The 13,682-nt window shown below is 38.3% G+C and overlaps 2 protein-coding genes across 3 annotated transcripts; one reads left to right on the top strand and one right to left on the bottom strand.

The window, feature by feature from the left end:
- LOC109717932 (WD repeat-containing protein 26-like) lies at nt 262-5,884 on the bottom strand. 2 transcript variants are annotated; one of them, XM_020243894.1, is made up of 6 exons: nt 5,704-5,884; nt 4,332-4,460; nt 2,234-2,982; nt 1,797-1,898; nt 1,026-1,676; nt 262-823 (listed from the first exon to the last, which is right to left on the bottom strand). In XM_020243894.1, the coding sequence occupies exons 2-6, from the start codon at nt 4,354-4,356 to the stop codon at nt 665-667; spliced, it is 1,686 nt and encodes a 561-aa protein (XP_020099483.1). In that variant the 5' UTR covers nt 4,357-4,460; nt 5,704-5,884; the 3' UTR covers nt 262-664. The 2 variants fall into 2 exon arrangements, with proteins under 2 accessions (XP_020099483.1, XP_020099485.1); XM_020243896.1 differs by lacking the exon at nt 4,332-4,460 and having other exon boundaries at nt 2,234-3,112.
- LOC109718115 (protein CHUP1, chloroplastic-like) lies at nt 8,954-13,437 on the top strand. The gene is made up of 8 exons (XM_020244134.1): nt 8,954-9,303; nt 9,782-10,620; nt 10,718-11,647; nt 11,796-11,927; nt 12,020-12,201; nt 12,292-12,403; nt 12,492-12,635; nt 13,185-13,437. The coding sequence occupies exons 2-8, from the start codon at nt 9,859-9,861 to the stop codon at nt 13,263-13,265; spliced, it is 2,343 nt and encodes a 780-aa protein (XP_020099723.1). The 5' UTR covers nt 8,954-9,303; nt 9,782-9,858; the 3' UTR covers nt 13,266-13,437.

Raw genomic sequence — 13,682 nt, 5'->3', positions numbered from 1 at the left:
TTGAGTAATGTTTGGTTCCTCAAAAAGTTACGGAAACTCTTCTTTTCTCTCGAGAATAGTTTTTCGCAGTTCTTTTCAGAAGCTCGCTTTCCCTGCGGTGCTTTCGAAAATATTCGAGCTCGGTACAACAGTATTATGCAATTCACAATGGAAATAAACATAAAACCCAAATTGAAGGATAAATGCATTCAACAAAACTTGAAAAGAAGAAAATTGGAGAGAACTTCAAGTTCTGAAATGAAATGAAATTTTCTGTCATGCTTCCATCAAGAATTAAATGGAGAACTCCTTTTAAGTCACAGTTAAAGGACAACTACATTGTGCCGATTCGGCGCATTCAGACACTTTGCACAGCTTAGTTTTCTATGATCAACAACAAAGGAGAAAAGTGAAACAAGAATGTACAAGCAATCTGCAAGAATTTAGTGATCGGTAATTCAATTGCTTTTGAATCTACATTGTGCCGATTCGGCACATTCAGACACTTTGCACAGCTTAGTTTGCTATGATCTATTACAAAGGAGAAAAGTAAAACAAGTATGTACAAGTAATCTGAAAGAATTTAGTGATCAGTAATTCGATTGCTTTTGAATCTGTTAGAATGCGGTCATTTCCTGTTTCCGAACAACGTTTGGATTGAGTATCGCCGGATTTAGGGCTTCTATTAACATGTTTTTGTTCCCCATACGCGGATTGTCCAGTCGTCGCTCGCGGAGGCGAGCATGTGAGGATTCGCAGGGTTCCAGCTGACGCAGTTGACCGCGCCCGAGTGGCCGTCGAGGGCTTCGAGGAGAGTTCCCGTGCCCCGATGCCATATATAGACCTGCTCAAATAAGTACATAAAAAAGTCGTAAATATAGTCCACATGCAAAGTTATGTTCATATGTACGTAAACAAGAAATTGAATGCTTCTGTTTCGATACTACGTCACAAAAACGATATTTCGCAGAAAGGTTTCTAACTACATAAGTTTCTAAGTTTGTTAAGGATGATAGATAAAAATTACGGAGTTTTCGTATTCATACCCGTGAATCTTCACTTCCGCTGGCGACGAAGCCCTGCTCGAGCCCGCCGAAGCACGATCGTATCAGGAGCTGGGTCCGCTTGTGGCCGTTGAATCTCATAACAAGCTTGGGCTCATCCTTTATGCTCCACAAATGGATCTCCTGATTCACTAAATCCACGAGCAAAAAGTCCTCGTCCTTCGATAACGAGAACGACGTGATCGTGTGCTCCTCCTCAACAAATCTTTTCTTCTGTAAGGCCACATCCAACAGCTGAAGAGCCGAGTTCTTATCCGTGAATATTATGATATTGTTGTCCTTCGTCACGGCCATGTCGGAGAAATTTGTGTTCCGCTGCCCTTTAAGGCGCTTTAACCTTTCCCAATTAAATCCGCTAATGCAGAAGTCCATGCCGTTTAAGCATGAAAAGAACATTTTCCCGTCAGAGATGAATCCGCAGGAAATGAAGCCGAATCCGTAGGAAATAAAGCCAATGGTTTCGCGTTGGTAACTTCCGATGCATTCTCCGGATTCGACGTCCCAACGCCTAATGTCTTCTTCCCAGCCGCACGTGAGGAGCTGCGTGTCGTCGGGGTTCCACGAGGCCGTCACGACCGGCTTTAAGTGGCCGCACAGTGTGTGCTTCAGCCACAGCTTCCCATCTTCATTAACCTAAAACAACATTGTAAGTATGATAAGAACAAGAACACTATATACTAAGAGTGCGGTAAAACTCTTCGGGGGAAACGAAATAATTCTCACAGATCGGCGAAGTCGATGAAGCAAAATTACCTCCCAAATAATGGCAGACTTATCGCTGGACGACGATGCTAAATATCTGCCACTATTTGAGAATCGCACGAACCAAACTTCGTCAGTGTGACCTTCCAATACCTTCACCCAAAAAAAAAGGAAAAAAGAAAAAAAGATTCAGTCGGCTTTCACACACACACACACACATATGTCCCTGCAAAATTATCAATAAACAAGCATGCCCCTGAAAAGTCTAAATTTTCATATAATCATCTCAAAGTGTAATTCCGACAAAAATACCCATGTCCGCTTCACATACGAAAAGGTGTTTCAAAGACGAGCATTCTCATAACTAAAAGAGCCTAAATAAATATTCAAACATCGCAGGATTGTGTAAGTAAAGAGATACTTCTACAGTGGTATATGAATATTTTTTGAAAATCAAGGAGCCAAATTTGCCTTACTGTAATTCTCACCTGCGTAGTTTGAGAAGGGATCTGATCTTTTCTGCACCGATGGTCGGCATATAACGAAAGAGAACTATCCAAAGGGTTGTGGAAAGGGCACGCATTTTTTTGCATGGTTAGCGCCTCCTCAATCAAATGCTCCAACCTTTTCTCGGCCACCATTAAATACGGAGGAAGCAGCTTCTGCAACTCTTCCAGAACCTTCATTGGCGAGCTCGGAGACTCGCCTCCGATTTTACCAAAACCAATCATATAACTGCAGAGCTCGTGGATTCGCTTCGTGTTGATCCCCAGAGGAGTGATTTCCCTCCTTAAAACCTCCAACGCGTCCGTGGCTTTGCCGTTTCTCAAAAGTTGCAAGAATTTCTGCTCCAGTATCAGAAACGAAGCAGATCTCACGATATCGCCGTCCGAAATGCCTAATATATGCAATGCGGCCAAGCTCCCGTCCCAATTTCTGCTGAGCACTTGCTCTCTGAAAAGGTTTACCGAATCGGAGTGCAATTGAATTCCCGATTCTTGCTCTAAACTTGCTCCGGCATTCTTATAGCCAAGAGTGTATAGGGTTTTTGTTATAACTCGCACGAATTCGACCCTATTGATGAGTCCTTTTGAACCAACCATATCTCCATGTATTTGACCCCGGGAAGATGAAGGTTCGGACATCGGCTTGTCCGAAGGATTGGAATGATGCGGAGGAGATGAATTATCGGAGAATTTCCCCAATTCTGGAGAAGATGGTTTGATTCGTTTCGCGGGTGGTTCGTCCAGATTTCTTTCCATGAAGTGCCAAAAATCAGCTCATACTAATGCAAGAAACGGTATGCGTATATCAAATCAGAGTCGACTGCTCCAAGAAATAGATTGGTTCGATGCAAAGAGAGGTCCCTGCATAGAAAAATTCTCGATACTTCTCACAATGCAACAATTAAACAAAACTAGAGTCGCCGATAGATGGCAAAGAATGTTTGCGACATAAAGAAGAAAACCAGGAACAGAACTTCTTCATCGGTATAAATTGGCTTCAATTCTGGTAATAAGAGCATGAATTTTGACGTAATAGTATCACAATCATGTAGAAACTCGAATTTCAACACGCTCCATATAATCTTCCTATGTCTTTTTTTTTTTTTCAAGGAACATAAAAGTGCAATCAAATCAAATCACAAATCATTGTTCTTGTAACTAAAAAAAGAGAGATGGTAATCGACATAACAAGGAGGAAAATAGTAAAGGGTCTCTAAGTACTTCTATACTAAAAAAAAAAGAAAAAGAAAATTAGATTGCAAAAAGTACGCCATGCGAACGCATATTAAAAGGACAAAATCTTCGCAACAATTACGCGACTTTGCAAAATTCCTTTCCAATATTTACAAAGAATCACATCATTTCTTTAAGTCTACAAGCATTAATATCAAGAAAGACAATCATCGAGAACAATAAGAAAGGCCTCTCAATTTCGAACGCGATTCTTCTAACATTACAAACAAGACATTTCCATCATATCGATCGCCCCGACTACGCCAATAATAGTGCATTAATTATACAATTTAGAAACCTGTTTCTTAATTTCGGAGATAACATCCTACGCTAAAACCATTACTCTAATTGCTCATTTCTAGGTTGTTTGGTTCTCCGGAAAATATTCCAAGAAACAGTTTTCTGGTTGGCTCCTACGAAAAGTAGTTTCTTTTTTTCTGGAGAAGTTCGTTTTCCGAATTTTTTTATCCGAAAATGCTTCTCGGAGATACCAAACAACACTTAATTAGCAACAATTAGATGACTCCGCAAAACTATTTTCCATTATCAACCAAGAATTTCTCCATTTCACTTCATCTTATGGCAACAGTACCACAGAAGATCAATCTAACTGAGCTATTACTCTTCTAGCATTATAACAACAAATTCGCATCATTCTAATCCCCAAACTATAACAAGATTAGTGCATACATTACGCAATTCGCAAAACACTCGTTCCGTATTCTCCAAGAAATTGTTCATAGCTCAAAGTAGAATGCAACGGATAGCAATCTAAACCATCAATTCACCATTCTTTTACGACCAAATCAAGAACATCGAATTAGGAGACCCCTCACCTCCAANGCGGGCGGTTCGTCCAGATTTCTTTCCATGAAGTGCCAAAATCAGCCCATACTAATGCAAGAAACGGTATGCGTATATCAAATCAGAGTCGACTGCTCCAAGAAATAGATTGATTCTATGCAAAGAGAGGTCCCTGCATAGAAAAATTCTCGATACTTCTCACAATGCAACAAATTAAACAAAACTAGCGTCGCCGATAGATGGCAAAGAATGTTTGCGACATAAAGAAGAAAACCAGGAACAGAACTTCTTCATCGGTATAAATTGGCTTCAATTTTGGTAATAAGAGCATAGAATTTTGACGTAATAGTATCACAATCGCGTAGAAACTCGAATTTCAACAGGCTCCACGTAATCTTCCTATGTCTTTTTTTTTTTCGAGGAATATAAAGGTGCAATCAAATCGAGTTACAAATCATTGTTCTTGTAACTAAAAAAAGAGATGGTCATCGACATAATGAGGAGGAAAATAGTAAAGGGTCTCTAAGTACTTCTATACTAAAAAAAAAAAAGAAAAGGAAATTAGATTGCAAAAACTACTTCATGCGAACGCATATTAAAAGGACGAAATCATCCCAACAATTACGTGACTTCACAAAATTCCTTTCCGATATTTACCAAGAATCACATCATTTCTTTAAGTCTATAAGTATTAATATCAAGGAAGACAATCATCAAGAACCAATAAGAAAGGCCTCTCAATTTCGAACACGATTCTTCTAACATTACAAACAAGACATTTCCATCATATCGATCCCCCCGACTACGGCAATAATAGTGCATTAATTATACAATTTAGAAACCTGTTTCTTAATTTCGGAGATAACATCCGACGCTAAAACCATTACTCTAATTGCTCATTTCTGAAGGTAATAATACAATACCAATTACATAAATTTAGGGGTTGTTTGGTTCTCCCGAAAATATTCCAAGAAACAGTTTTCTGGTTGGCTCCTACGAAAAGTAGTTTCTTTTTTTCTGGAGAAGTTCATTTTCCAAATTTTTTTATCGGAAAAACGCTTTTCCGAGATACCAAACAACACTTAATTAGCAACAATTAGACGACTCCGCAAAACTATTTCCATTATCAACCAAGAATTTCTCCATTTCACTTCATCTTATGGCAACAGTACCACAGAAGATCAATCTAATTGAGATATTACTCTTCTAGCATTATAACAGCAAGTTCGCATCATTCTAATCCCCAAACTATAACAAGATTAGTGTATACATTACGCAATTTGCAAAACACTCGTTCCTTATTCTCCAAGAAATTGTTCATAGCTCAAAGTAATATGCAACGCATAGCAATATAAACATCAATTCACCATTCTTTAACGACCATATCAAGAACATCGAATTAGGAGACTCCTCACCTCCAAATCACGAACAACCACGTCCCAAAATCGGATCAAAAGGCCAATTGCGGCGAAATCACCAAGCCCCAGTAGAGGACTTCGCCGCTGAAGCCCGATTCTGGGCTCAAAATCTCACCTTGATGGGGAATTGGAGGGAACCCCAAAAAACCCGCGAGAGAGAGAGAGAGAGAGAGAGAGAGAGAGAGAGAGAGAAGGTGCCTTCTGAATCTTTTCTATGTTTTTTTTTTTTTTTTTTTTTTTTTTTTTTTTTTTTTTGTTGGAAAACTCAAATACAACAATGTGGTTCGTTTTTTTTCACTTTAGTACCCTATAGTTATAAAAATATATCAATTTTGTATCATATAATTTCGTACTTTTATCACTTAGTATCCTATGGTTTAAAGTGCATCATGTAGTAGTACTATGTCTTGGTTGTCATTTTTTTTTTTTTCGTCGGCCACTCTGTTAATATTTCGTTAAATTATATACAAAAACTTCAGATACCCTACTAGGGTTATCGAATATTCATTTTAGTATCCTTTTAGTTTTAGACTTTGTCACTGATTTAACGAAAAAAATTAATGAAATGGATAATAAAAAGAAAAAAATGAAACCACGTGGTACCAACTGATACACTTTAAACCATACGGTACTAAGGATGTACAGGGTGTCGTTTGGGTTCCACGGTAAAATCTGTGTTTTGAAAAAAATTTTTCGGTGGAAAAAAATTTTACGTCATTTGTGTTTGGTTTGTAGGAAAAGAAAAGTAGTTTTCCTTGACAGTTGTTTGGTTGAAAGAAAAAGAAAAGTAGATGAAAAATTATTTAATATATTTTTTGTTATATATATTATTAATATATTATAATTATTATATATTTTCTGTAATTATATATATTATATATTATTAATATATAATAATTATTATAATATATTTAATTATTATAATTTATATTTATAAAAAAATATATATTTTAAAATATATTATATAATAAATATATAATATAATATATAATAATATATTTAATAATATAAAATAAATTATTATATATTTATAAATAAAATTATATATATATAGAGAGAGAGAGAGAGAGAGAGAGTTGAACTAGAATACTATCGGTAGTAAACGAGTCGTTTTACTATCGGTTTGTTTTCGATGATAAAGCTTCCAAATTGACGATCGGCTCCGTTAAATATGATCTAAACTATTTAAATTATCTAGATATCAAATTTCACGCACTTTTGATATTGTTCTTTTATCCATCAAGTGAACAAAAAAATGAATGGCTAAAAATGAATACTCTTTAAAAAATAATGATAAGAGTCTTGTAATTAAGATCAGGAGTATAGATCTTGTTTTAAATAGTTTAAAGAATTTTCTAACAAAAATTCAATTGATTTGGATATCTTTACGCCATTAAGTGAGAAAACGCTTCTTATCGACCATTAAAATTACAAATTTTGAAACCCTTTGATCATTAGGCAAATGATGTCGAAATGATTTGAAATTTGATTTCTAAATACTTCAAGTGGTATAGATCATGTTCAACGGAGCTGATCGTCAATTTGGAAGGTCTATCATCGAAAACAAATCGGTAGTAAAACGGCTTATTTACTACCGATAGTATTCTAGCAAAACTCATATATATAAAATCAAAGAGGGAGCTCTCTCACTCAGGCAGTCCACGAGGTGAGCTTCAGGTGACCGCGCACAAAAAGTCCTATGAACCCCGCTATTTTCTACTGTAGCTTTTCGTTTTCCGCTCTTGCGGAGCGGAAAACGAAAACCCCAAATTTTCACGACATCCGTAAAAAAAAAATTTCGGAGAAAATTTTTTTACAGAGAACCAAACATCAAAAAAATATTTTTTAACTGAAAATTAATTTTCAGACTACTTTTACAGCAAACCAAACACCCCCTAAAGTTGGAAATAAAGTAAAAAAAAAAAAAAAACAAACACTTGGGAGCTATTTGGGAAGAAAGTTGCTAATTTTGCCAACCCGACTACACCCTCATCACACTAGAACAAAAAAGGCCGAACGCAACGCTGTGTTGGGAATTCGATACTCGTTTGATACTGAATTTTGAGAATCCGCAACCCGTTCCGATACCGACTGCTATGGATTCGGTATTGATTGTTGGGATTCCGCAACGAAAGTGTCGATCGAGTTTTTACTGTAAACCCGTCTCCTTAGTAGAAGCTGATACAATTATAAAAAAAAAAAATCAAACAAAAAATATACGGATAAAATAAGATTCATTAAATATGAAAATATTACATCCGACTTTTCTTCTTCAACAAAATAGCTACAATTCGAGTCCTTTTTTTGAATCTCTTCTATCATTCTCACGTCTTCTATAAATCCACAAAGAATACTAACTCTCTCTTTTTCTCTCTCTCATGTACTCGTGCATTAGGTGCATACAACTCAGGCCAAGCTTCTCTGTAGTACGGTCCACCAATGGCTTTAAGACAGCTCAGTAGACCCTCCTCAAGAATCTCAACTTGGCCGTACTCCTCCCCTCACAAGCTTAGCTAATTAATTAGCCCCAATGCATTATATATAATGCTCAATCAAAGATGTATCCCAATCCTAGTATATTTAGAATTTCTATTCTAATAAATATTTAAATCTATATTTAGTTTATCTCCAATAGATTTAAATATTTATTCTAATTTAGTTAAATTCATACTCTAATTAATATTTAAATATTAATTTATCTCTAATAGATTTAAATATTAATTCTAATTCAACTAGAATTAATCTATAAATCTAACCAAATCCTAACACGCTGTACAATTGTGAGTTGGACTGTGGGTGGTCTCCCACGACTTTATCGAAATCAGGAGCTCAATCTTTAAAATCTGCAAAATCAAACAGATCATAAAATAGAATGTCAATGAGCTCAACAAGAGCAAGCTGGGTTAGCTCTTGTGTTGACTCATTTAATAAACGAACCGAACATGAGCGAGCTAATTAGATCTCGTGTTTGGCTCATTAGGATTTCGAGCTAGAAAACTCAACTTGCATTCGGCTCAATTCTTAAACAAACGATCGATCTCGAGCTCATTTCAAGCCGAACATAAATTAACCCGTGAATAGCAAGTTGGATTGCCCTAGTCTTAAAAAGCTCATAAAAAGTTGGGAGTAAACCCACAAAGGTCCCCTCCAATCTCTACGGCTAGTTTTAAAGCCACATTCAAATTTCAAAATTTCAAATTCCCCCAATCCCCCACCCAACACAAACACAAAACCCTATGCCCTTTTTCCCCCCTTTGCCACAGCACAGCTTCACTTCCCCCCAACACACAACACACAAAACCCTCGAACTCGGCGCAATTGGTGTGTTAATAAATCAAAATCAGCGCGAAAAAAGAGGAAAAAATAGCTCATTAATTCGAGAAGGAGCCAAAACCCACTCCTTTTATTCGTGGGCTTTTGGTTTTGGAGCTTGTAATCAGGGTTTTGTACCTCAAGAGCTAAGTAGAGAGAGAGAGAGAGAGAGGGTTTGATTCGGCTTGGTCAAAAAGTGCTTTTTCTTGCTGAAAAATTGCTTTTTTACTTCTTATTTGAGGGCTTTGGATGGAGATTGGGAGTGGACGCCTCTGAAAATTTGAGGTAATACTCTTACATGTTTTCTTTTTTCTTTTTTTCTTTTTTTTTTTTTTGGGTTCGATCTAAAGTGGATTTCACTCAGCTTAGTTCAAGAGCGCTTCTTCCAGCTGAAAATTTGCTTTTTTTTTTTTTAAAAAAAAAAACCCCTTCTTGTTAGAGGGTTTTTGAGCTTGAAACTGAGGCTATTGAGGAGATTAGGTGATATTCTCAAATCGAAATTGTGTGAGCCAAACTGTGTTTGATTCATCTTAGTCCAAAAGCGCTTCTTCTTTCAGTTTAAAAATTGCTTTTTTACTTCAATTTTTTTTTTTTTAGTAGGAATCAAAACACATCACAAAGCAAAAAGTTCGCATTTTTCCGATTTTTACTGTTTGTAAGAATCAAAGATGTTTGATGTTTTTTTTCTTTTGCCTTTTTTTTTTGGCTCATTTATTTGAATCTGCAATCTAGTTATCTCCATTTTTATATTTACTCTTTGTAGGTAACAACACCTCTCGCATTTAGCATTTTTCATGTTCTATCATTCGCCGTATTTTCGGAACGAATCGAGGCGAGAAAATGAGAGAAGAGATTATGTTCGACAACCGATCGAAGCCGTGCAAATGCTCGGTGTACAACCAACACTCAAAAGCCGAATCGAAGACCAATTCGAACCCCTCGAAGCCCAAGTTCGGCTCCTCGTGGGGCTCGCAGATCGTGAGGGGGTTCACGGCCGATAAGAAGGCCAAACAACACCTCACCGCAGTTCCGGCCAAGAAGCCGCCTCTCGCTTGCTCTGAAAACTCAGCTCAGAACAACCTTTCGCGGGTTAAGCGGTCGCTCATCGGCGAATTCCCTTCCAACACTGCCCAAGTTCACCCGCAACACGGATTCGATTGCAATTACATCAAGTCCCCTTCGTCGCACAATCTCGTTCTCGAGCTCGATCAACTTAGAGAATTGCTTAGAGAATCCAAGGAGAGGGAATTGGCGCTAAGATGCGAGCTTTTGCAGTATAAAGAGAGCCCGAGAGTTTCGGAGCTTGAATTGGAGCTCGATATCAAAAAGAACGAGATCGAAAAGCTTAACTCCACGGTCGATTCGCTCGAAGCCGAGAAGACGAACCTTTGCGAGCAATTAGCATCCTTATCGTCGAACCACGAGGAAAGCTCGATATCGGATTCGGGTTCGGAGAGAAATGCGTCTTCTTACAAGAATTTGGAGATCGAAGTTGTCGAGCTGCGCCGACTAAACAAGGAATTACAGCTTCAGAAGAGGAATCTCGCTTTTCGGCTCTCCTCGGCGGAATCTAAGCTTGCTCGCTTCGCCAAGGACTCGGAGGTATAATTCGCTGTGCTTCTTCTTTTAGGTTTTGTGATTTCGCAATTTTGGATTTACGGTGAACTGATTTACCTTACCATTGTCGATTCGTTTGTAGAGTGACATAGTTGCGAAGGTTCAAGCGGAGGCGTCGCTATTGAGGCACACTAACGCGAACTTGAGCAAACAAGTCGAAGGCCTACAAATGAGCCGGCTAACCGAAGTCGAGGAGCTCGCTTACCTCCGCTGGATCAACTCATGCTTGCGCCACGAGCTTTCGGATAAGGAATCGCGGCAAGCGATTGATTTAGACGATATTGTCGCTTGCAAAGATGTGGAGATCGTAAGCGTCGAAAAAATTTCTAACCGTGTCGACACTTACATGAAAGTTGATCTTGAAGAAGATGTCGTAAAATGGCCTCAAAATGGTGAGACTTGCGGGAACTCGGAGGTGTACGAAGCGATTCTAGACAAAGATTGGGTTGAAGCGCGAAAAGGGAGAAGCCCGAGTAGTAGAAGGCATTCTATAAGCGGCCCGAACGGCTGCGAAGAAGAAGAGGACTTGAGTGTTATCAAGAGGCGCCAATCCGACAATTTTATTTTCCGCAAAGAGGCCGAAAATAAACACCAACTACTTGTAGAGAAATACAATCTTGGAGGTGTTCCGACCTCGAGATCGTTCGCGGGCAAGGCCGAGACATGCAAACTTGCCACCCTAGACGTCGAAAAGCGTGCGTTACGCGTGCCCAATCCTCCGCCGAGGCCTTCGAATTGTAATCCTCACGTCGGTAGTTTGAATAGGTCCAATTTGAAACCGCCACCTCCGCCTCCGCCGCCTCCGCCGCCACCACCGCCGCCAAAGTTCTCTACGAGAAGCACGGGAGTGATGCGGCGGGCCCCGCAAGTTGCTGAGCTATACCACTCTCTTATGAAGAGGGATTCGAGAAGAGATTCTTGCGGCGGAGCGATATGCGAAGCCCCGAACGTCGCAAACGTTCGAAGTAGCATGATCGGTGAAATCGAAAATCGGTCCTCTCATTTGTTGGCTGTAAGAAAACTCTATTCATCTCAACCAATTTACTTTCGAGGCCTTTATATACAAATCAATGTATTGCAATAAAATTTTTGAATGGTGTTTTCATCGAATATTCAGATTTTGAATTCTAAAATAAATCTTTCGTTCTTGTTGTGCTCAGATAAAGGCCGACGTTGAAACTCAAGGTGAATTCGTGAAATCGTTGATAAAGGAGGTGAACGATGCGGCTTATAGCGACATCGAGGATGTGGTTGCTTTTGTGAAGTGGCTCGACGACGAACTATGCTTTCTAGTATGAAAATAACTTTTACAAAGTTCGGTATATATACATATATAACAATGTGAACTGAAATCGGAACATATTTCTTAAAAATTGTATTGAAGGTTGATGAAAGGGCAGTGCTGAAGCACTTCGATTGGCCAGAGAGAAAAGCCGACGCTCTTCGCGAAGCCGCATTCGGGTATCGGGATCTGAAAAAACTCGAAGCAGATGTTTCGAATTATGAGGACGATCCGCGCCTTCCTTGCGACATCGCGCTGAAAAAGATGGTCTCATTATCTGAAAGGTTGGTAAATAACAGTTACTAACATTTCGTTTTTCCCTTTCCGCATTAACAGTAAATGATGTCGTCGCGTCGCGTTTCTTCGAATTTTAGGATGGAGAGAAGTGTCTACAATCTATTGAGAACAAGAGATTCGATGTTGCGCCACTGCAAGGAGTTCAAAATTCCCGCAGATTGGATGCTTGATAACGGAATAATTAGCAAGGTATATATATACACACACATACGATTTTCGTCGCATGTTTCATACAATTTTATTCAAAAAAAAGGATCATACATATGTACAATTTCAGATGAAGTTTGCGTCGGTGAAGTTGGCGAAGAAGTATATGAAGAGAGTGGCTACTGAACTGCAGTCCATGGGGGCGTCAAACAAAGATCCGGCTTTGGAGTATATGATGCTTCAGGGAGTGAGATTCGCCTTCAGAATTCATCAGGTTCGTATGCGCAAAGTGCTATCGATGAATCTTTACGGTTCTTTTTCTTTGTTGTTCATGCGCTGCTTAAACTCCAGTATGATTGACAGTTTCATTAGCAAACAACTTAAATATTCATCCGAAAACTTGGTGCTCTGTCGGCTCTTTTTATCTGACGAAACTACAATTTTAGTCTCTGCAATTTCAGACCAAAAGAAAGTAGAATTGTTGTCGGTGAAGAATTTTTCTTTGCTGTTTATGCGCCGCTTAAACTCTAGTATGATCGACCGTTTCACTAGCAAACAACTTAAATATTCATGCGAAAACTTGGTGCTCTGTCGGCTCGTTTTAGCTGACGAAACTACAATTTTGGTCTCTGCAATTTCAGACCAAAAAAATAAAGTAGAATCGTTGTCAGTGAAAGAATAAAAAGTGTAATGTGTCTCTTGTTGAGCGGTCTACGCACATTTTTTTTTTTAAAAAAAAACAGTTTTAGTATCTCCAATTTAATAATTTTTGCGATTGCTTTTCGGGATGCGCCATTAACTAAGCTTGTTACTGTCGATGCAGTTTGCAGGAGGATTTGATGCAGAGACGATGGATGCGTTCGAAGAGCTTCGGAACCTCGCGCACTTTAGAAACAAAACCTAATGTGAGGATCTTTGAAACCAAGAAAATGTTGGAACAAAAAATGCAAAAATGCAAAAAAAAGGCTTAGTTTCTCAGTAAGCTTAAAAACACCACTACATGTATTGGGTGTATACATAAGGTTTCATTGTGTTTGCTATAATGTCTATTTGAAACTCTATGGTTTGTTTTTGTACATGTTTTGAAGCCTAAAAAGGCCAAAAAAAGAAGAATTAGGAAAAAAAAAAAAACCACTTTTGCAAAAAAAAAAAACCAATTTGAACATTTTTGGGATGAATCTCAATGGTTATGATTGCATTAAAATGTCGAAATTTATCTAGAGCTTTTGTTACATCGGAAATTGAAAATGAGACTTGGAGTCTCTGAAGTAGGAGATCAAATGTAATTTTTCTATTTCCGAGTGCTTCTTCCAATAACACT

Source organism: Ananas comosus, linkage group 12, assembly GCF_001540865.1.
Source record: "Ananas comosus cultivar F153 linkage group 12, ASM154086v1, whole genome shotgun sequence".
In the NCBI taxonomy this organism is placed as follows: domain Eukaryota; kingdom Viridiplantae; phylum Streptophyta; class Magnoliopsida; order Poales; family Bromeliaceae; genus Ananas; species Ananas comosus.
This window is presented reverse-complemented; position numbering and strand designations above follow the sequence as displayed.